This window comes from Prorops nasuta, unplaced genomic scaffold (genome assembly GCF_024137725.1).
Source record: "Prorops nasuta isolate Cenicafe-Biocafe unplaced genomic scaffold, Cenicafe_Pnas_1.2 PNAS00009, whole genome shotgun sequence".
In the NCBI taxonomy this organism is placed as follows: Eukaryota; Metazoa; Arthropoda; class Insecta; order Hymenoptera; family Bethylidae; genus Prorops; species Prorops nasuta.
The window spans coordinates 8,730,711-8,752,140 of NW_027116806.1; the positions used below are offsets into that span (position 1 = coordinate 8,730,711).

Consider the following 21,430-nt stretch of genomic DNA (forward strand, 5'->3'; position numbering starts at 1 on the left):
ACGTGACCATTTGTCGCTAGCGACGAGCGACAAGGCCGACAAGTGAAATCGTACCTTTAATGGCCAAAACACGTCCGAACTCCGAAAGCACTGAGAGCTTATTATACCTAAAACACTATACTTCGTTTCTTCTCTGTGAATCACACTTACTATACATTTTGCGTGGTATATTCAATTCTCGCCAACAAACTATACAGCGTAGTATCTTCCAACATGGCGGACTTGGCAACGCTGTTACGGCCCGTTGTTGGTGTTTTTCCCGCTATCTATACCCACGTCCCACCCCCAGCACCCGGCCCCCGGGTCATGAATCTGACGAATCCTGACTATTCCTGACACAATTAACCAACACCACAAGTAACCAGAATTGACCTCAGCGCCGCCTTTTTCTGGCAGTTAGTGATACCCAGAATTGGCACTGGGGGCGTTCGAATCGAACTTTGAAGAGGTTCGAAGACTTCGGAGTTCGGACTTCGGACCCAACCCACAGGACAGGCCCCAACCTAGTCCTACTCCTAGCCTGTCGGGGCCGTCGGGGCCTACACGGTACATACATACATACATACATACATACACCACCTGACCACTAAAGTAGTATACACCTACAGTTTACACGTCAAAAAAAAAAATAAAGAATAGACATTTGGAATATTGGAAAAGGAATTAATTGGAATCATTGAAATTCGACAAAACTTAATTTAATTTATCTAATATATTTTATCTAGTTTTAGTTCATGATTACACGAAGTTTTTTAACTTGTAGTGTTATCTGTTTAAAAGTGAAATGTAAAAATTTATACCATTTACTGATCAACATTTATGTTTAAAGTTAAACCTTTGAAAAACTCAAGAAACTTATTTATAATATTATTTTAATTAACCTGTATTTTATGTTGAAGTAATTGAACAGTAAATAGTTAATAAAATCTTATTGCCTTAACATAAAAAATGTGAAATAGAGATAATTCCTCATTAATCTAATAATTATTTATATTATTATACATTGAATTGAGAATGAGTAAAATGGTGTTTAAATTTTTAAAGAATACTGTATTGTATTAAGCATTTAGTGCTTTTAAAATAAAATGGGTCCACCACCAGTAGTAACGGGTATATCACCTAAAGAGGGTCCTCCAGGCACGAGAGTTATTGTTCGAGGAGAGTTTTTAGGCACTAAAGTTCAGGATCTTATTGGTGAGTCATAATATCAAATATTTATGAATCAGGATTATTTTACCACATATTTAAATTATAATTAAACATGTTATGCTACTGATCACAGGGCTGACAATCTGTGGATGTGATTGTTTACTATCTGCTGAATGGAAATCTTCCAATAAAATTATTGCAAGGTCAGGACCATGTAAAGGACGTGGAGACATAATAGTGACCACTCGTAGTGGAGGTCAAGGAACATCAACCGTACAATTTCGTGGTTATTATGAAACAATAGGACCAATGAAGGAATCTGCTGTATGGGTAGAGGAGCCCCCTTTAGAAAATTTTGTTTGGGGTAGAAGAGCATTATCACCTACTAACTATCAGCAGGATGATCCATTGGGGCTTAGTGTTGAAGGAAATGAGTAATGTATTTGTATTGAAATGAATTTATTATATTACATATTCTTGTCTAATTTGAGCTTTGTTTCTTTTAGTAAGAAATTTCCAGAGGATGAATTGGTAGAACTGTTTGGAGAGAGCAGTGGGGAGCTTACTAATGAAAAGTTTCATCCAGGCTGGTTCCTGCTACAACATCATCATGCCACTACAATGGAAGACCTAAAAGCTGGTCTAGCATACCTAAAGCGTAAAGTCAATTCGCAAAAGGAAGGTCAATTATCTTTCTTGAAGGTAATTTTGTAAATTGGAAAGTTTATAATATAAGATTAAAAAAGGTGAGGTTTTTTTTACCTTTAAGTATTATGTTAAAATTAGGCAAATGTAGGATCAGTAATGGAGCAATTAGATACGTTAATGCTACTGAAGGATCAATTTGAAGCAGATGTAAAAATTTATGGAGATGATCCTACTCTAAAACTAGAAGAATCTATTAAAAGATCAATGTCAGAAGCAAATAAATTATTTGATGATGTTTTAGCCAGAAGAGATAAAGCTGATGCTACAAGAAATGCTTTAGCTTTAATGCAAAGATACAAATTCCTCTTTTGTATGCCTATTAATATTGAAAAAAATATTAAAAGAGGTAATTACGACCTCGTAATTAACGATTATGCAAGAGTTAAAAATCTATTTAAAAATACTGATGTCGATGTATTCAAGAAGGTTTTAATAGAGATTGAAAAACGAATTTGCGCTCTTAGAATCCTATTACGACAAAAACTTGAGGAAATGCCTTTCAGTTTAGAAGAGCAAAAAAAGTTAATTAGGAATTTGGTTAATCTTGAAACAGAAGGTGATCCTGCTTGGGATGCTATTGGTACGCATTTATCGATTATATTTCCTAACATTAATTACATACAAATTGATAATCTTTTAGTAAAGCCGCGGTAGTATATTATACCGCATTTTATGTTGAATTTGCGAGAATCAATGAGGATGCGATGCCGGCTTGATACTCATATTTGATTGTATGTTATTATTGTTTTTACATCGTATAAAATAAATATTTTTCATTGTTGTAGATTCACATGCAAAATATCTTGATAAAAGCATTACAAAATGCGTTAATGAACATATGTTAAAGTTGGAAAATATAAATTCAGATAATTCTATTCACAAAACACTAAAATCTGTTCAAATAAATAGTAAATTGCTAAGAATAAACAAAAGTGATGAAAATAATGTGCCTCCTCAAATTTCTTGTATAGAAAGTATATGCGATATTGTTATTGAACAATTGCCTGATCTATGGAGATTAGGGCAATGTTATTTTACAGGACAGCTGCATGTGATGGTAGACACAGAGAAGCAAGCACCATTCAAGGTGAAGAATATGCTTAAAATTCTTCTATGATACTAGTATAACATTTCTTATTTTTAATAGAACTTAGTCTTATCAAGCATGCAGCACGCAATGGAAACTATGAAAAGCATCTGCGGCGCTAACGTTGAAGCTCCTTGGTTATTACATATTTTACGTTGCGTTAGACAGATGTATGCATCTTTAATTCATTTAGATTTACCAAGTGATGCTTTAGATATTTTCGGAAAATTTACATATGACTTAAGGTAATTAGCTACTAAATTTTCTTCCAAAATAAAATTACAATTTCCTTGTCTAAATTTTACAGATTACAATGTTTGGTGGCACTTTTTAAACAAACTGCAGAAAATGTTAGCAGTCTATATCGTCAAGAAACATGGCAAATTGAGTATTTGAACGAGGATGGAGGAGTTACGAAATTGGTATAACATTTGAGGATATTTTATGAGCTATGATAAAAATTTTACACTTAAAATATTTTTATTAAAAATATCTTCTATTTTTCAACAGCCGTATTTATTTGAAAATATAGTTGTAGAAACTACAAAACTTGCGCGAGAAACTATTGTAGTATGTGGGCCAAGAGAAGGACCATTATTTTCTACAACAGCACATCAAACTTTATATTATAATTCGATAAAAAATTTATTTACATCGTTCGCACGATGTTTACAGCAATTAGCATTCAGTGGTTCCGATGAAGCTTCGGACGACGAAGATACATCAGTTTCCCAACTGGTTGGTTCACCCACTGGTTACAAAAGCAAGGGTCATAAACATCAAGGACCAGTAAGTTTGATAAGTTGAATCCTGGTAAATTAATAAGAGCATTATCATTATAATGCTATTATATTTAATAATATTATTTTTCTTTCATTGGCAGACATGGGAACAATGCTTATTAATATCATTAAGCAATATTCGGTATACATTGAATACTATTCTGCCAAAGATGAGAGAGTTTCTCAAGTCCCAGGGTTATCCAGATTTATCCGCTGCAGTTGACTGGAATACTGATTGGACACAGTTAGATACTCTAGACACGGCTGTGCTAGACGCATATTTAGAGCGTCGTTGTGATCCGCTAGTAGGAACTATTGAGCCTAGCATGTACTTAGGTGGTTTGGAATGGGATTTTGATACTGAACCTACTCATTTAAAACCATATGCTCAAGAAATACTAGCTAATCTCATTGCTGTTCATGCTGAGGTAATTATCCGTGGTATTTTATGTTTTAGATGTTATTTAATGTAATCATATATTTCGTTAGGTTCGTCGCGTAGCACCAGCTTTATTAAAGAGAGTTTTATCTCATATAGTAGAAACGATAGCTGAAGAACTTGCACGATTAATGTCTTGCGTTACTCAATTTCGACCAGCTGGAATAATTCAAGCACGGACGGACATAACATTATTGAGGAATGCTTTAATGCCTTACAGTACACCTAGAGCAAGGTAATTTATTGTCTTTATACTTTTTAAACTTTAAAACTGTATGTCAAATTTCATTTAAAAATAATAAACTACAACTAGGATGACTTATTTTAAAATTTAGAAACTTCTTTGAAGAGGCTCTTGATGCGATACCTAAATTAAATAATAAGCAAGATTTGGTGAAAATAGAAACACTTCTGCTGAAAGTAACAACTTCAATGCAGCTACAAATATCGTGTTTAAATTGCGATGTAGCCGATAAAAACACATATACAACTACGGATGGAGAACGCGTAACAATTGTTTAGCCAATATATTATTATCTAGGGTTAACTGACTTGCATCGATTTTGTGTCAAGATTAAAGAGAGAGAAGCAATATTAATTAAAATATCTTACCACCGTTAATTTTTCGGGAGCGAAATTGATCCAACCAGTATACATGATACATATTGGTATATATATTCTTTGAAAGCATAGGAAAAAATATATTTTATAATATATTAATAATTTACAATATAAAAATTAAAATCTTATTTATAAATGATTATTTTGATTTACAAATTTTGTTTACTACTTGTAAGGTTCCTGTATCCCCTATTAGCAGTACCGTATCTCCTAGAGAGAAATAAAAACTTCTTTAGAACTTATTTGTAATATAAATATTATTGGAGGCTTTGTTTATTCAAAGACAATTTTTAATAGTAATGTCTTCCAAATTGATTATATTATTACCTGTCTCAATTGACTCCATAGCTCCGGCTGCTCCCACCAGACAAGGTAATCCGTATTCACGCGCAACCACAGCACCATGACTAATTAAACCACCCAATTCTGTAACCACCCCTCCTAATAAAGGAAAATAAGGACTCCAACCAATATCTGTAGAATGTGTAATTAATATATCACCACTCTTTAAATTTTTAGCCTCTGCTATATTTATAATTACACAAGCTCTACCAAGAACAGAGCCACCGCATACCGAAGTACCACGTATTACAGTTGAATTACTTTTACATACTTTTTCAGTCATTATCTAAAAATATAAAATACAAAAATCAAATTTTGCCAAAAATTAAATTTATAGAGAAATGTTTAAACATAGTGTTTAACTAACCGTCAGTGGTATAGGAATACCAAAACTTTCTTCCGGATATTTTAATTTTTCCAATTGATAATATACCTTGCGCCTTCGAATAGCCCTATAAATATTATAAATAAATACTATAGCCAAACTTTACGTATTTAGCAATAAGCAATTGCTTACTTTTTTATCAGATTTGGACTGCGATTTTTCACTAAAGTTCCAATCTCCTGATGAGTCAAAAAATAAAAAAGATCCATGTCCGGTAAATAACCCTCAGAAAACATTAGGCTACATAATCTTTTATACGCTGATTTAACTTTATAAACAGCAGACACAAATAAATCTTTTGTTTCTTCCCTTTTAGCAACTGCGGTTCGACAAAACGGAATCAATTTTTTTAAAACCCATTTTGTAAAATTCTTTTTAGGTGTTTTTAGTGATGCAATGGATTCTTCAACATTTAATTCTTTAGATGTATAATTTTCCTCTGACATAACCAGCACCTATATGTACAATTTTTTAATTTTTGTGTAAGTAAAATAACTCTCAAAACTCAACAAAAAAATACTTACTTGTATAGTACTAAGAAGACTCTCAGGTTTCGAATTCCATGGTTCTGCATAAATATCCAATTCTTTGATGCATCTATGGCCGTGCTTCTCAAGAAATAACTCTAATTGTTTGGCAGCAACAGGACAGTTAACTTTAAGCCAGTTAAACGCCTCAGAAGCACTAATATTTCTAAATTCTTCGGCTTTACCACTTTCCTTAATACTTTGTGTAATTTTTCGTAGTGCGATTGGTATCTCACAACTAATAACGTTACTGCAAGAGCTTAACACTATAGCTATATCCGCAAAATGAAGTGGAGTAAATTCAGCTTCACCCTCAGTTAGAAACAGCATGGATAAAATTTGATAAAAAACGCTTACTCTTGATGTATGCGTGTGACATATTATTATCTAAAATATGATCGATTATTTTTAACCAATTAATTTAAGAAGTTAATGAAATAAGTATCTCAAATTGTGATAGTGCTTACATCCGTAAGTTTTGTAATACTTTTATTAATATTTTCGTAGATAGCGTGAGTGGAGGTACATTCATCAACGTTTAACACAAAGTTTCTATGAAATTCGTAAGCTTTCTGTAACATTGACGTATTGTTCCATGAATCGCATATACTTTTTATAAATAGTTTAAACGCCTCCCTCCCACTTAAAATTCCGTTTCTTTCTACTGCTATTTGATGAATTTCTGGAGTTAGAACGATATGACCGCATACTGCAATATCTACTACTTTATTGCTCAAAGTTATAGTTTTAGTAGGCTTCCGCAAAATTGTCTGGAATAAAATAAGAAAAAACTTTAATAAATTAATATAAATCAAATAAAAATCGTAATTTGTACTAACATTAAAATAATTCATAACAAGCCTCATAGCTGTAACGTGTATGTAGGAAGCATAGGGGTTCCCAGTTGCTTCATATGATAATAAAACGTTGAGCAATCTTCCAATTGAGGAAATGGTTAATGGGCATGGATGAAAGAGGACTTCGTCAACATTGGCAAAAGTTAACAAATCTTGGTCATTAGGAACTCCTAAATCTAATTCGTGCATTAACTCAAAATCCGTCCACGAATTTAAAGAAGTTATTGGTCGGGCTTGTAGTAAAAATATTTGTTCTCCTTTTATTGCCCATTCTATGTCCATTGCCATTCCAAATAATGATTCTACATATAAGCCGATTTTCGCTATTTTAAGTGCAGTCTCGTACGTTATACAAACATTTTCTATTTCTGAGCTGTTAAGGGGCATTGTAATTACGCCGTTTATATTCATAATCATTTTTTTGGTTTTCTTACCACTTATACTTGATTGTACTGACAAAATATTATTCCAGCTTCGGTGAATTAAAATTGTATCTGGTTCAATCGCACCAGATACAACAGTCTATAAATATTATAATGGGGTTTAAAATCGTTTACATAAAGGTATAATTAAAACTTTTAAGAAACTTTACCTCCCCTAAACCATAGTTAGCATTTATAACAATTTGTGATGGATTTCCGGTAGTAGGATATCTAGTAAACAGCACTCCCGCTGCTTCTGCATTTACCATTTTTTGAACACAGACTGCCATAAAGGAGTTTATTGGTAATCCATGTTGTCTTCTATATGAAAATAAAATATTTTACATTTTGAAAATTCTCAAAAAATAAAAAATGTTACAAGAAAGACACAATTTTTCATTTTACCTGTATTCAACGCTTTGATACGAGAATAAACTAGCCCAGCACTTTACAATAGATTTAATAATATTCGCCACCCCATGAATGCCTAAATAAGTAGCGTTCTGACCAGCTGTTGATGTTTCTTCACTGTCCTCACCTATAGCACTAGATCTAATTGCATATCTACATATACTCTGTTGTTCTGTTTTAGATTGTTGTGATTCTAATTCTTCTAAAGCTTCAATTATTATATTCCTTAATTTCTCAAGAATTTCAATACTTGATAAGAAAAGTACTATTCTGTAAGAAGCCAAATATAATTATCTAAGCAGCTTCTGCAAACTGATTTCTTAAATAATTTAAATGTACAATGTCAAATCTAATTTGCTTACTCATCACAGTATTTTTTTAGATCATTTTTTGTTTTGCCATTGCAAATATTTTCAATCTCTTTTATCCTACATTGTAAATTATGATCAGTTTTCAATTGCAACTGATAAGCATACACTGTTATGCAAAATCCAGCTGGAACTATTAACTGTAACATTTATTATGGCATATTGTTAAGCGATAAAATTAAATTTGTTTTAATTATAATTATAATAATATTTCAAGCTTACCATGTTAAAGAAAAATCAAACAGTCATACCTCTGCATAATTCATTGTTGAAAGAAGAGCAAGAGATGCCCCTTTTCCACCAACTAAATTTTTATCTTGGCATTTCCGATCATTAAGTGCAATTATATACTCAGATGATTGAACATAAGCACTGGATTGTTGTTTGTAACAAATTTTTTGAAAGGTCATTTTTCCACAGTGTTTATTCTTATTTAAATAGGATAATTGCAGCATTCCTGTACCTATTTAAAAAAATTTTGCTACAAATATAAATTATTGCGTGTTTGTTTCTTTACCTTTTTGGCCATTGATCTCTAATTTTATATTAATAAATTCAGTTGTCCAGTTGGTTGGGTCTCCACTATTATACGACACCATTGCTACATCTTCGCTATATTTCATCGTAATTTTATAAACTTTTCCAGCAGCTAAGAAAATCTTATTAATTAAATATGGTTTTTCTTGTTTTCTGTTTTGTTATAAACGGTGGTGACTAAATTACCTTTACATTGAATTTGATAGTTTTGCGATGAACTCTGGTAATGAGATGTATAATCAGTTACATTAAAATCTGTCCAATTTATCTGGTGAATGCGATCGTTAGAATCTTTGATATGTCCGGATTGTAAACTATAATAAATATATTTATATACAAAAGGTAACATATTCAACTTAAAATTTGCAAAATATTTACCGTGTAAAACCATGTTTAGGACAGCTTGCTGCTATATAAATCATATTTCCTTGCAATGTAGTACCAACAAATGTAGCTGTTTGATGAAATTCTAAAAATTCATGCTTTCCCCAACGTCGCAATCTTATACCGCGTAAGTATAATTGAGTTTTTGTTAAATCTTCAAAGATCATTTCTCCTATCAGTGATCCCCACTGATCATACCCAGTAGAATCAATAAGTTTGCTGCAAAGAAAAAAGCTGATTAGATATAAAATTTCAAATTTGCTTCAAAATTTACTTAAACTAACATTTTCTTTATCCATTCAGGGTTTTTCCAAGGTTCGCGTGCAAGAGCCTGAGCATGGAGATCTATACTCCAATCATGTGGCCATTCTATTGGTAAAGAACCAGCCATAAATCTGAAAAAATATCATATTAAAATTATATTTTATATTTTTTTATTGTAAATGTATCAAATTTAACTATATCCTGAGTTTACATGCAGTTTAAGCGAACATGCTCTATTTTATTTGTAGTCTCGACATTTTTGCTCCAAAGTAAACCATTATAAATTAATCTCCATCTATTCATTGGCTCCAGCATTTCCATAGTCAGCCAAGGTGTTGACCATCCATGTTTTGTATTATGAGCAATGGCAGCATCGGGGTATTCTAAATTTTTGTTATATCAGTTAAAATAATAATTGGTATAGTAAATCAGTATTTTATTTTTTTACCAGGTAAAACAAAGACTTTTCCATCTGCAAGTTTAAACTGTAACAGCAAATCTGCTAGTCGATTGCCCCTACGAGTTAATTTAACATACAAGGAATTACCTTTATGGTCTACACCATACAGTGACATACTATCACAACTCTAAAAAGTAAACTTTTATAGTTTAAGCCTTAAGTGATGAAAACAAAAGAATTTTATCTACTGTTAAATTGAGAAAATACTTACATTTTCATCTTTAAGAATACGTAATTGTTCTAGGCCTATTCCAATAGATTCTACTAAAGCATGATATCCAGGTATAAATGTTTTTGCTGTTTTTTCCATATAACTTTTTTTTAAGCTCCAAGCTGCCCACCATTGTTTCAATCGTAGAATCAAATCTAAAAAAATTCATAAATAATATAAAATAAATAATTAAATTAATTATTATCCTATTATATATATCATACCTGTCGAAGAATGAAGCAAAACTGTTTTTCCTCGATATTCATCAATCCAAATATATATATAAATAGGTAAAGTAATTAGAATTATGAATTGAATAATATATATTATCCATTCCATTTTAATATAGTTTAATATTTTTTCACTGTCCATTTGAGGACATTACAAAAATCCTGAATATTGTTCTACTTTACTTATATGTGGATAAATAATGGTACGCGACGTAAGTAAGAGAAAAATATCTTACTTATCATTTGTCTCTTATCATAAAGCACATTCAAATCTTTTATCTTGCCGTCTTAATACTCAAGATTATTGGATACCAAAAAACAATTTTAATCCATCAAAGTAATAAAATTGAAAAAAATTATGATTACTTGTTTTTATACGAAAAAAATCGAATAAAACGCATCCAGTTTATTAGGATTTAGAATTTTTATTAAAATTATACACTTAATAATAAAAAATACGCGCAACGGTACGCTAATTTAGAGCTTATAACGTTTGATATTAGGAGTAACAGTGAATAGGGATAATGGAATAAGCCAAGATACAGCATGCCATATAAAGCAGCTCACAAATTGACCCTGAGGCATATTGCATAATTCTCTCATCTCAATCATCCATTAAGATATCCTTTAACATCGGTATATTTCAGTGATTATAGATGTTACATAATTTAGTTAGTAGTTAGTTGCTTCGAAAAACGCAAAGTAGTGTAATCCAATAATTTAAATTCTCGGTAATGTATATTTAGAAATTAAAGCCCCTAATTTCTTTTAGCTCAATATAGTATATTAATTAATTATAAGATCTGTTGTATTTTTCTTCTTTTTAAAAAGATGTACAAATGAGAGGTATACTCCAAATAATTATTCAACTATAATGTGTAAAAAAAAGAATAAATATGAAATAAGAAAATAGTTATTAAATTAAAAATGTCTTTTATAAGTAAACAATATTTTTAACAGAAAAAATCTATTGAGAAACAGTTATTTTTAGATAATTCAGTCCTTATGGTTCAATTGAATAGTTTTATTCAATGTTATTAATAAAGAGTTAATACTTGACCTATTAATTTTCCTTTTTGATTGAAGAATTAATATTAACTTCTTTGCCAATTGCATCTATGTCATCATTTCGGGATTTGTCTACAGGATATAACCTAATAACAAAATAAATTTTTGTATTATAATTAGCATTATACTCACTTTTCTTATAGAAAAAGATTATTCTTTAACTAATTTACCATCTTTGATAGAGATATATTACGAAGATCACATCATCTCTAAGACACGCAATTCTGTGAGCAGTTGGTGTAGTAATAATGAAGGCAAAAACATCATCAATAAAAGTGTTAAATGCTTTATACATAAAAACTTTCCATGGCAGCTGAGATACAGATTTTAATTTATAATTAATAAAAAGTTGAGGCAGCATAAATATAAAGCCAATTGCATAAATTCCATTTACTAGAGAATTTATACTCCAGGAATACCAGCTGCAACATTAAACAAACATATATTACTTTGTTTAAATTAGAAGAAATTTACAATCTGCTGTACATTAAGAAAGATATAGAAAATATTTTTAATTTTAATCCAATAAATAGACTCAGTAGTATCGTATCAAATTGTAAAAATAAGCCATATATGTAAAAGTATAAATAATATATAGCAAAATTTGTGTGTATAATAACTTTCAATAGTAATTACCTTTTATGTGGTTGATAAAGTAGAGAGTATACAGCACCAGCAATCACAAGTGGATATAATACATACTTTAAATAGTGCATGATTTCAGCATCAAATTTTTCTGTTTGTTTCTCTGCTGAGTGTAAAAGGTTACTTTTGAATTTGATTTTTGGTACCAAATAAGGACCTCTGATGATTTCAACTCTAAAAATCTTTTTCAGTTTCCACATCTTTCAAACATAAATACTGGCTTTAGTGTAAAATATGTAAGAAATAGATATGAATGAAAATTGTAATAAAAGCAAGTGTTACATACTTCAATAGCAGTGGCAATTCCAGCTGGAACAAGAATAAGTAAAGATGATCCTTGGTCAAATAAGTATAGAAAAATAACAGTTTGGCTAAAAGATCTCCACATAATGCTTCTAGTACTCAGACCAGCTAGATTATTTTTTTTCCTCCAAAAATTTATGTCACTTTTAAATGCAAGGAAGTCAAACATTAACTAAACAAAAATGTAACAATTAGACACTTTTGATTTTAGTGTACCTTAAATGTAAAAATAATTACAAATTTACTTTTTGTAAAAATATTATACATACATGGACTGCTGCAATGAAAAAAGTACCAACTAATAAATAAACATTGATATCAGCAAATATTTCCTTTATATCATCAGTATCTTTATCAGAAAAACCAAGATTTTTTAAACTGTGCATTCCTGTTTCTACATGCAATATTAATCTTAGTTTTCCAATTGAAATAGGCCTAAATAAAATTGTTATGTTTATCTTGTCATTTTGTGGAGAAACTTGTATTAGATCCCGATATCTTGAGTGCAAAAAGTCCCAGTAAACAATAGGTAAAAATTTATAGTCTCTTGTTATTCTTAAAAAAAAATACATATTAAGTCAATAATTTTATTTCTAATCAATAATCAGAATAAATTTTGGTATTTTATACTTGATATTTGGTAGAAGCTCAAAAGGTATATTATTCATTGGAAGTTTTATTTTTTCTGTCATTAATGTAAATACGACTTTACTTTTAATATGGGTAACTGGTTCAATCTGTGAAATTTTATCTACTTGGTTTTTTGCTGTATTTTTATTCCCTAACAAATTAAAAACATCAGCTTTTGGCACTGTATACTGAGATAGTTGGATAGTAGCTTTTGATAATAATGGATTCTAGGAAAAATGAATTTATAAATTATTAATATTATTTACATCATCTTATAAATATTGCAAGTAACTAATAACATACCCTTATTAATTCATTGAATGGCTGATCATATTTTCCATTATCAGGTACAACAAAGGTATGTAAGAATAAAGTTCCATTTAATCTGGTTTTTCTTGGAATATTTAATTCTATTGGACTAAAAGAAAAAGTACTTGTTTTGTTAGCTGTAATGATACTGGAAATTATTATATTTAAATTATTTATACTACTTACATGCTTTGTTCAATGGAATAATTAAATTGAGGAATAGTATAAATAAGCTTTATATTCTTACTGTTTATGTTCTCTTTAAGTGAGCTAAATATATACAATTGTAATTTTGGATCCTTGTTAAAATAGGATGATAAACAAGCATTTCCCTCTTCGCATGATGGAGATACAAATAATAATGATAAAGAATACATCAAATATAATATAAATCCCAAAAACACTTCAGCAAGTATTAAATTAATAGATGGCCACCGCATTATGGATTAATCTTCAATATCTTTATAATATTACACTTGATAAAAATAAGGTTATTGCTTCTGCAATAAAACATTCCTTAGACATTTAAATGCTCAGATATCCCCAGCTGTTCCTTTGACAAACATTATGTTATTTTTCTTCACTTATATTTTCGACATTTCAGATTACGATTAATAATTAACATGTAAGAAATATTGCCATTATCCAGTTCTCATGCTTTCATTTTCATAAATTTAATGAGAAAGCTTAAAGCAGTCAATTTTTCTCTGTAACTTTATATAACTAATACTATGATATAAAATAATAAAATAAAAATAACATTCAATAGAAGCGATAAGTATTTTAGGTTAAACCGGTTTGGTCATAAATTCACTTCTGAGTTCTGAGTTCTGACACTTCTGACTGCCTCTGAAGTCTGACCCGGTCGGCGTGGTCGGGTGGTCCGTCCGTGCCCCGTGGCCCGTGGGTGGCGTGGCGTGGGTCCGTAAGAATTCCGTGGCACTGCAGGTATTATGTACATATACATATGTATACATAATGTATTTATGTACAATTGGGCTTCACGCATATCCGCTCATGTGACATCTGGCTCGAAACTTAAAATCATAGCTTCGTTTAAACAGTAAGTATGAATCATGTTGAAATAAATTGTAGGTATAAAGCATATTTTTGATTATTAAATTATAAATTAATGCATTTTTTTTCTCCCATAATAGGACCAGAGAAATAATGGAAAATGTAAAAACCTTTAAAAGACAGAAATTTCTCAAGTGAAGAAAAGGAAATTTTAATTAAATTGGTAGAAAAAAACAAAAATATTGTTGAAAACAAAAATAATAATACTGAAATAATAAGACAAAAAGAGGTTTGGTGGGAAAAAATTACTATAACGAATTTAATAATATTAAAAAAGAAGAGAAGCGTGAAGGTGCCATTACACGGCGTGTGGCGCGTCACTCCACACGCCGTGTAATGGCACCTTGACAAAAAAAATTTAAAAAGATGTTGGGAAAACCTCAAAACAATGAGTAGGAAGTATTCGGCAGAAATGCGTCGTTCCAGCAACATAGGCGTATTTATACAAAATAAAGTTACTGCCCCGCCACTGCATTTTCAAACACCATAGTCCATATTGTTGAAATATATATATAATTTATGAATATTTTATTTTAGAAGAATAATTATTTCTTATGTTCTGGCATTTTATCATATAGAATAGCGCATGCACATGCTTATATACATATAGTCCTAACGAGAAATTGCTAAATTGCTACACCTGGTGCATTCAAAGCGTAAAAACTTATAAAAAAGGTCCGCTTGCCCATATCGTAAAAAATGATAAATGTTCCTTAGATTTTTATTAATAACATATTTAAATTGCAGCTATAGTTTGGAAAAACTCGTTTCACAATAACAAGAAATGTCGCTCTGAGAGGAGTTTTTCCATAAGAATTATAAGGATAAATCAAGCTGGTAGTAATGATTTATCCTCAGTTTCTCAATATTACAGCAGGGAACTGGAAGGATTTGCTAGACGGGTGTTGCAAAGTATTCCCGAAACTGTTTTTGGTTTACTCGCGCAAATTGTTCGTCTGGAAACAGATACTTTGAAGAAAATTCCTAGTAGATTGCACAAGGATAAATTAAAAGATTATGCACAACATAACGAAAGATTAAAAGTAAATTTTTTGTTAAAATATTTATTATTTAACTTTATTAACGTGCATTATTACTCTTTTAGATGGCAAAGTTAACTTACGACGTATCAGTATTCACGGAAGGTGTATAATCTTTAAGAAGCGTTTCGCGCTAGGAATTTTAAGAGTTGATTCACACTTGCGTTTGAAAGGAGGTATAAGGCAGGAACTCGTTAAAAAAATAACTTTAACTTTGTACAATGGATTATTTATAGATTCTAAAGCTATAAGGTATGTTAATAAAGACCTTCGTTGTTACTCACATTTTTCATTATATTTTTTGTACAGCAGGTTTCTTTGTTACAGAAACTGCATAATTTAGCATCACTTATGGATGGATATTGAAAATCATTTCAATATATTCAAGATTACACAAATATTAATAGTTTAAAAATATGGCATGAAGAGGTAAGTATGTACTGGTTTAGTTTAGCTGACAATAAGTCAAGACAATATTCCTTTCGGTCCGCTCTATAACTTCGAGCAAGGGGAACTCTCATTTAGAAATTTTTGGTGGGCTTTTTGTAATTTACAAACTAATATCGTAATATGAAATAAATTAAATATAATAAAATTTGCACTCTTGATATATAGGACTTAATTTCGATACCTATCGCTCACTAGCTTAACGCTTTAATCTACTTAGCTAAATCTTATGCTTACAGCACTCGAAACAATATCGTAGATTTGAACCAAAAGTCTAGGGTTATTTAATAATATCAGCTTCTGACATTAATAAGTCTGTGTTAAGTTTCATCTTAAAAATATTAACTATTAAAGTGTCCTAATTGACATTAAACTGAATAGAGATATTATACAGTAGGAAATATGAGTACGAGTATTATCATTATATTTGTCAGTAGTGCTGCTACATATTTTTATTCAATGCTTGACTGTTTACAAATTCGAGCGATATTAAATTTGTAAATTACTGTAAGTTTTAAACTAATTAATATTTAAGATCGAAAAGCATGAAAGTGAACCTTTTATTAAATATTTTATTCAATTTATATAAAGTATATTATATTTTATAAGTTTTTAATATTACTTAAAAATATATAAATTTGAAAGTATCAATACAGATTCAGATTTTATTTCCATAATTTTTTGATGGACATATTCTTTTCTGAATCTTTTTGCATTACTTTGGCAACTGCCATTTCAAAATCTTCCTGTGTCACATGAACTCGACGTTCCCTAAGAGCATACATGCCAGCTTCTGTGCATACTCCCTTTAAAAGATAAGCAAAAGATCACTTTCTATTTGCTATTGAAGTTAATAATATTACATTACTTAAATATTCCAATATTATACCTTAACTTCGGCTCCTGATGCTCCAGGCATAAGCTCTGCAATTTTCCTTAAATTTATACCACGTGTTAAATTCATTTTTCTTGAGTGAATTTTTAAAATATCAAGACGTGCTTCTTCATTTGGTGGTGGGAATTCAATTTTCCTATCAATACGTCCAGGTCGTAGTAAGGCCGGATCTAATATATCAATTCTATTGGTAGCCATAATTACTTTAATATTTTTAGTGGCTTCAAAACCATCTAACTGATTTAGTAGCTCAAGCATGGTTCTTTGCACCTAAAGATTGAAATTCGTAGTTAAACTATATAATAAAACAGTTTTATTGTTTCTGAATAGATTAAAAATTTGTATATTGTACTTCACTATCTCCACCAGAACCAGATTCAATACGAGAGCTACCAATAGAGTCAATTTCATCCATGAATATAATGGAAGGTGCATGTTCTCTTGCCATGACAAACAGTTCACGAACCATACGTGATCCTTCTCCAATGAATTTTTGTACCAGCTCTGAGCCAGAAACTCGAATAAAAGTGCATTCAGTGTGATGAGCAACAGCTCTAGCTAGTAAGGTTTTTCCTGTTCCTGTATTATATATAAGACAATCATGTATTTTTAAAAATTGCTCCTTTTTGAAAATAAATAGTTCTTTCTCTAACCTGGTGGTCCATATAAAAGTACTCCCTTTGGTTGAGCAATTCCAAGTGCATCAAATAATTCTGGATGCTTAACTGGTAATTCTATCACTTCTTTAATTTCCTTAATTTGTTTATCTAAACCACCAACCATTTCATATGTAGAATCTGGAACTTTTTCTACCATCATTAAAGAAACTAGGGGATCAACTTTATTTGGTAAAATTTTATGCAAAGTATAGCTTTCATTGCGTAAAGCTACACGTGAGTTAGGTGTTACATCATTAATGTCAATATTTTTATCTAAGTCCACAACAAATTTTCCTTCTGGATGGACTTTTACTAGTACTTTCTTCTTATCCATAGGCTTTACAACTTCACCCACATAAGAACCTTGCTCTTGGAGAAGTTGGAGCTCTTCCCGGAGCATACGTACTAAAACATGAGAAAAACATATGAAGTTATTTCAAAGTTAAAAGACTATTCAATTTGAAAATGCACAAATTTTGGAGTATAAATTTGTATCATGTGAGTTTGTTACTTTGAAAATATGTTATAGAGAATGAAACTCCGAGCAAACAAGTGTATTCAAAGTTCAAAAAAGTCCATATAATATTTAAGATACAATGAGTTAAAAATAGCCATGCAATGGTTTTCTATCAAATATTAAAGATTTTTTAAAATTATAACTTTAAAGTAACATGTATAGAAGGCTAAAGCTAATTTAAAAATAATCAGAAAGTTCAAAATAAAAATTGAATTTGAGAATGTTAAAATGCATATAAAATGAAAAGTCTTAGCAAGGCTCTGTAAGTGGAAAAGAGAAGCAGTTTAGATCTGTTGTAGCCAGACTATGAGATTTCTTTCAATTCCTTACACTTAAATCCTATCAAATAAAATTCCAATTGTAAACTTTCTGATTACTTAAATTTTATGATAGATATCCTTAGAGAAGGTTCCAAAAAATACTCTAAATTTATTTTGATTCTAATTGGTTAGCCTTTTGAAAGTTGCAAGCAATTTTCTTATAATAGTTATAGTGTATTTCTGTAATTTTTACCTTGCAGATAAGATATATATTATATGTGAAATTATGCTATCAGCTCATTCTTTTAAGATGGCTTCAATTACTTGTATCATTTGTTTTATAAGTTGTGAGTTTCTACAATTTGTAATATTTGACAAAAAAATTGCTGTAATATCAGTTTAAACTAAACGCATCTTGAAAAGTATATGAACTTTTGTTATATTCATTTACTTGAAATTTTATCCTTTATAATTTATTTTAAATATAATCAATTAGAAGCTAATAATGCTTACTCCTAAATCCATGTATTTTCACATAGAATTGTTATAAAGCTTAAATTTTATTCTATAAAATTTAGAAAACATTTAGCTAATGCAATATTGAACACAACTTATATATAACGTATATGTGTAAAATCTCTAATAAGAAGCACATTAGTTAATTGTATATTATAAATAATCTTAGAAATAAACTACCTTTTGCATTCAATTCATTTCTTTGAGCCTGTAACCTTCTCAAATTTTGACTTTTTTCAGCAACAATTAATTGGAGCTCTTCAATTTTTGTAATATAGTATGGTTTAAAACCTTCTCCTCTCATGTTCTTCTCATCGACTTCCATCTAAAAAATACAAATTTAAATGTTTAACTTTTAAAAATATAAACTATAAGGATTTTATTGGTTATATTATTTCTAAGCGAATACTAACCTTATTTGTAAAGGTCATTTTGCACCTGAAGTTTACAGATGCTTTTAAAGAATAAGTAATACCAGTGTTGTATATAGCAGAATACCAAGAGCTTTAAAAACTGAAAATATAGAAACCACAGCAAACGGATAGTTTAATTTTAACAAAATAACGAAAGAAGTCTAAAATCTGAATCATTAGCTTTTTAAGAAATGTTTGTCATTCCGTTCCAGTTCGACCATTCGACCAGTTCCGTCAGCTTGTCGTTACTAGTGACTGCTAGTAACTAGAGTCACTAGAGTAGCACAGCACTGGCCACTGCTGACCACTGGGTCGCCAGTGTCGCCACTCACCTCGAATTTATAAATCAAATTAAGCTCAAATCTCAGTTTAGCAATTTCTTAAGACGAAGATGGAGCTTAGCACTGTATTGAAGGTTAAGTGAGACAATTGATCTTAGCTAAAGCCGTCGTTTATAAGTTCGGGCCGTTCGGGCCCAGCCCGGCCCTGCCCGGCCCAGGGTACCGATTCTTGAAACTATGGTAGCATTCAGCAGAGGTAGCAGCTCAGTAACGTTACCAGATTTCTTTTTAAACTTCTACTTCTATTGGATAAAATTATAGGATCTAAGAGTAATAGCCAATAACATACACCGCTCCCTCAACATTTGTCTCTGCTGAATGCTACCTATGATCCTAAGGGTGAGATTCACCAAGTCCGGCTTGGGGCTAGCCGGGCTAAACTCATACAGCTCATGTAACGGTAACTGTACTACTTTAGTCCGAAAGTATACCATATTAGCCCGGCTAGCCTTCAAGCCGGACTTGGTGAATCTCACCCTAAGGGCTAGGACAAACAGTAGGACAAATCAAACACTAGTTAAATTAAACCGTAGACACCGTAGTTAAAATGGTGCAGGTCATTTCAGCTATAATATTGTAACTGCAGTTTAACTTTAACTGGAGATTTGTCCTGGGCCTTAAATCTACTTGACACTTAATTTTGGAACATAGCCATAGTAACTTTCCGTAATTTAAAAAAAGTCTTATCATATCACATGGGTCTCAAAGAGATAATCAAAATAGTCAAGTGGATTAAACATTAACACTTGTTTCAGTCGCAAGAAAATGAGTTTTAAATTTTCAAGCAATTTGTCCTTTATGTTTTTCGAGACATCTAATATCTTAGAAAGATATCAATTAGCAAAAAATGCAGGCTTTAAAGCTGTCGAAAGCGGATTTCCTTTAGGATATTCTATCGATGAAGTTGTAAAGGCAAAAGAAGCAGCAAATATTGATCACATTCTTATAAATGTGTTCACAGGTATTGAAAATATCTAATATTTACTTCTGCCGTGTCATTTCTAGCATATAAATATATATCTGCTTTCAGGCGATGTAAAAAATGGTGAATTAGGATTTGCTGCTCAGCCAGGCAAAGAGCGCGAATTCAAATCTAGTATTGAAACTACAATTAACTATGCAAAAAGATTAAACTGTAAAATGTATTCTTTCTGGTTTTTAATATATATAATTAATTCTATCATTTTACCTTTACTTAAAAATAATATAAATAATTAAAAGTAATTGAACTTAACAGGATACATGTTATGTCTGGTAAAGTTGAATCAGCTACACCTGACCATGACAAAATTTATGAATCAAATTTATTGTATGCTACAAAAAAATTTGAAGAAAATGGAATTGTAGGTGTTATTGAACCCATAAACAATATTACAGTACCTAATTATTATATGAGCAGTTTCCAAAAAGGTAAATATATTTCATTTACAGACAAAAGCTACTTATAAGTAGAATATGATATTTTTTTATGGATAATAAAAATATTTTAACAGGGTTAGACATAGTAAAAAGAATTAACAGCAATAATTTAAAATTGCTAGTTGATATTTTTCATTTACAACATATAAGTGGTAATATTACTCATAATCTGAATGAATTTTTTCCTTATATTGGTAAATTATATATTTTTATTTATGTATATAATATATATATATGTATAATTTGTAGAAATTCGACTAATATATATTCATTTTTTTATAAATTTCACATTTAGGACACATACAAATAGCACAAGTACCTAGTAGACATGAGCCAGATACAGATGGTGAGATAAATTATAGATATGTTTTTTCATTGCTAAGCAAAGCAGGTTACAATGGTTACATTGGTTTGGAATATGTACCTGCTAAGTGTTCTGTTGAAGGATTAAAATGGATACAGCAATTTGGTTATAAATTATAATTAGAACAGTACTTTCACTTTTGTTCATTATTATATGTAAATCTGTTTTAATATATATATAGGGTATAGATTGCCCCACTTAAATTTCTCCTGAGCTTATATGTAAGAGTTAATATATATATCCCCCCATATAAGTAACCAAATACCAATTTTCAGCTTTAGGCTTCTTTGGATGCAAGTAGAGTTGCTTAACAGAGATCCTATGAGAAAATGAATTTGACCTT

At 30.4% G+C, this 21,430-nt stretch overlaps 5 protein-coding genes and 1 long non-coding RNA gene across 8 annotated transcripts; 3 read left to right on the plus strand and 3 right to left on the minus strand.

Moving 5' to 3' along the window:
* The first annotated feature begins 426 nt into the window (after nt 1–426).
* On the plus strand, nt 427–4,687 carry Sec5 (secretory 5). 2 transcript variants are annotated; one of them, XM_066731412.1, is made up of 12 exons: nt 427–546; nt 1,045–1,194; nt 1,283–1,583; nt 1,656–1,851; nt 1,936–2,437; nt 2,643–2,944; nt 3,005–3,189; nt 3,252–3,366; nt 3,455–3,733; nt 3,828–4,154; nt 4,216–4,400; nt 4,501–4,687. In XM_066731412.1, the coding sequence occupies exons 2-12, from the start codon at nt 1,086–1,088 to the stop codon at nt 4,685–4,687; spliced, it is 2,688 nt and encodes an 895-aa protein (XP_066587509.1). In that variant the 5' UTR covers nt 427–546; nt 1,045–1,085. The 2 variants fall into 2 exon arrangements, with proteins under 2 accessions (XP_066587509.1, XP_066587508.1); XM_066731411.1 differs by having other exon boundaries at nt 461–1,194.
* Nucleotides 4,688–4,857: 170 nt separating this feature from the next.
* On the minus strand, nt 4,858–10,463 carry LOC136776070 (rifampicin phosphotransferase-like). 2 transcript variants are annotated; one of them, XM_066731409.1, is made up of 19 exons: nt 10,179–10,463; nt 9,955–10,109; nt 9,732–9,870; nt 9,495–9,666; nt 9,304–9,414; nt 9,014–9,238; nt 8,822–8,949; nt 8,616–8,747; nt 8,350–8,561; nt 8,093–8,238; nt 7,725–8,000; nt 7,490–7,640; nt 6,880–7,419; nt 6,508–6,810; nt 6,038–6,427; nt 5,646–5,968; nt 5,496–5,580; nt 5,114–5,414; nt 4,858–4,996 (listed from the first exon to the last, which is right to left on the minus strand). In XM_066731409.1, the coding sequence occupies exons 1-19, from the start codon at nt 10,324–10,326 to the stop codon at nt 4,926–4,928; spliced, it is 4,008 nt and encodes a 1,335-aa protein (XP_066587506.1). In that variant the 5' UTR covers nt 10,327–10,463; the 3' UTR covers nt 4,858–4,925. The 2 variants fall into 2 exon arrangements, with proteins under 2 accessions (XP_066587506.1, XP_066587507.1); XM_066731410.1 differs by lacking the exons at nt 4,858–4,996; nt 5,114–5,414 and having other exon boundaries at nt 5,496–5,602.
* A 126-nt stretch (nt 10,464–10,589) lies between these two features.
* On the minus strand, nt 10,590–13,988 carry LOC136776074 (lipid scramblase CLPTM1L). Its single transcript, XM_066731414.1, has 9 exons — nt 13,326–13,988; nt 13,134–13,248; nt 12,831–13,057; nt 12,470–12,755; nt 12,184–12,372; nt 11,889–12,097; nt 11,423–11,674; nt 11,245–11,338; nt 10,590–11,053 (listed from the first exon to the last, which is right to left on the minus strand). The coding sequence occupies exons 1-8, from the start codon at nt 13,577–13,579 to the stop codon at nt 11,248–11,250; spliced, it is 1,623 nt and encodes a 540-aa protein (XP_066587511.1). The 5' UTR covers nt 13,580–13,988; the 3' UTR covers nt 10,590–11,053; nt 11,245–11,247.
* Nucleotides 13,989–14,777: 789 nt separating this feature from the next.
* On the plus strand, nt 14,778–16,122 carry LOC136776082 (uncharacterized). Its single transcript, XR_010823026.1, has 4 exons — nt 14,778–14,891; nt 14,964–15,259; nt 15,322–15,508; nt 15,584–16,122. It is a non-coding gene; the product is annotated as an uncharacterized lncRNA (long non-coding RNA).
* Nucleotides 16,123–16,244: 122 nt separating this feature from the next.
* LOC136776076 (26S proteasome regulatory subunit 8) lies at nt 16,245–19,223 on the minus strand. Its single transcript, XM_066731417.1, has 6 exons — nt 18,964–19,223; nt 18,731–18,875; nt 17,252–17,662; nt 16,951–17,177; nt 16,593–16,868; nt 16,245–16,509 (listed from the first exon to the last, which is right to left on the minus strand). Exons 1-6 carry the CDS (start codon nt 18,979–18,981, stop codon nt 16,369–16,371), a joined length of 1,218 nt encoding a protein of 405 aa, XP_066587514.1. The 5' UTR covers nt 18,982–19,223; the 3' UTR covers nt 16,245–16,368.
* A 745-nt stretch (nt 19,224–19,968) lies between these two features.
* Nucleotides 19,969–21,290, plus strand: Gip (hydroxypyruvate isomerase-like protein Gip). Its single transcript, XM_066731421.1, has 5 exons — nt 19,969–20,265; nt 20,335–20,446; nt 20,542–20,714; nt 20,798–20,917; nt 21,019–21,290. The coding sequence occupies exons 1-5, from the start codon at nt 20,070–20,072 to the stop codon at nt 21,204–21,206; spliced, it is 789 nt and encodes a 262-aa protein (XP_066587518.1). The 5' UTR covers nt 19,969–20,069; the 3' UTR covers nt 21,207–21,290.
* The last annotated feature ends 140 nt before the right edge of the window (nt 21,291–21,430 follow it).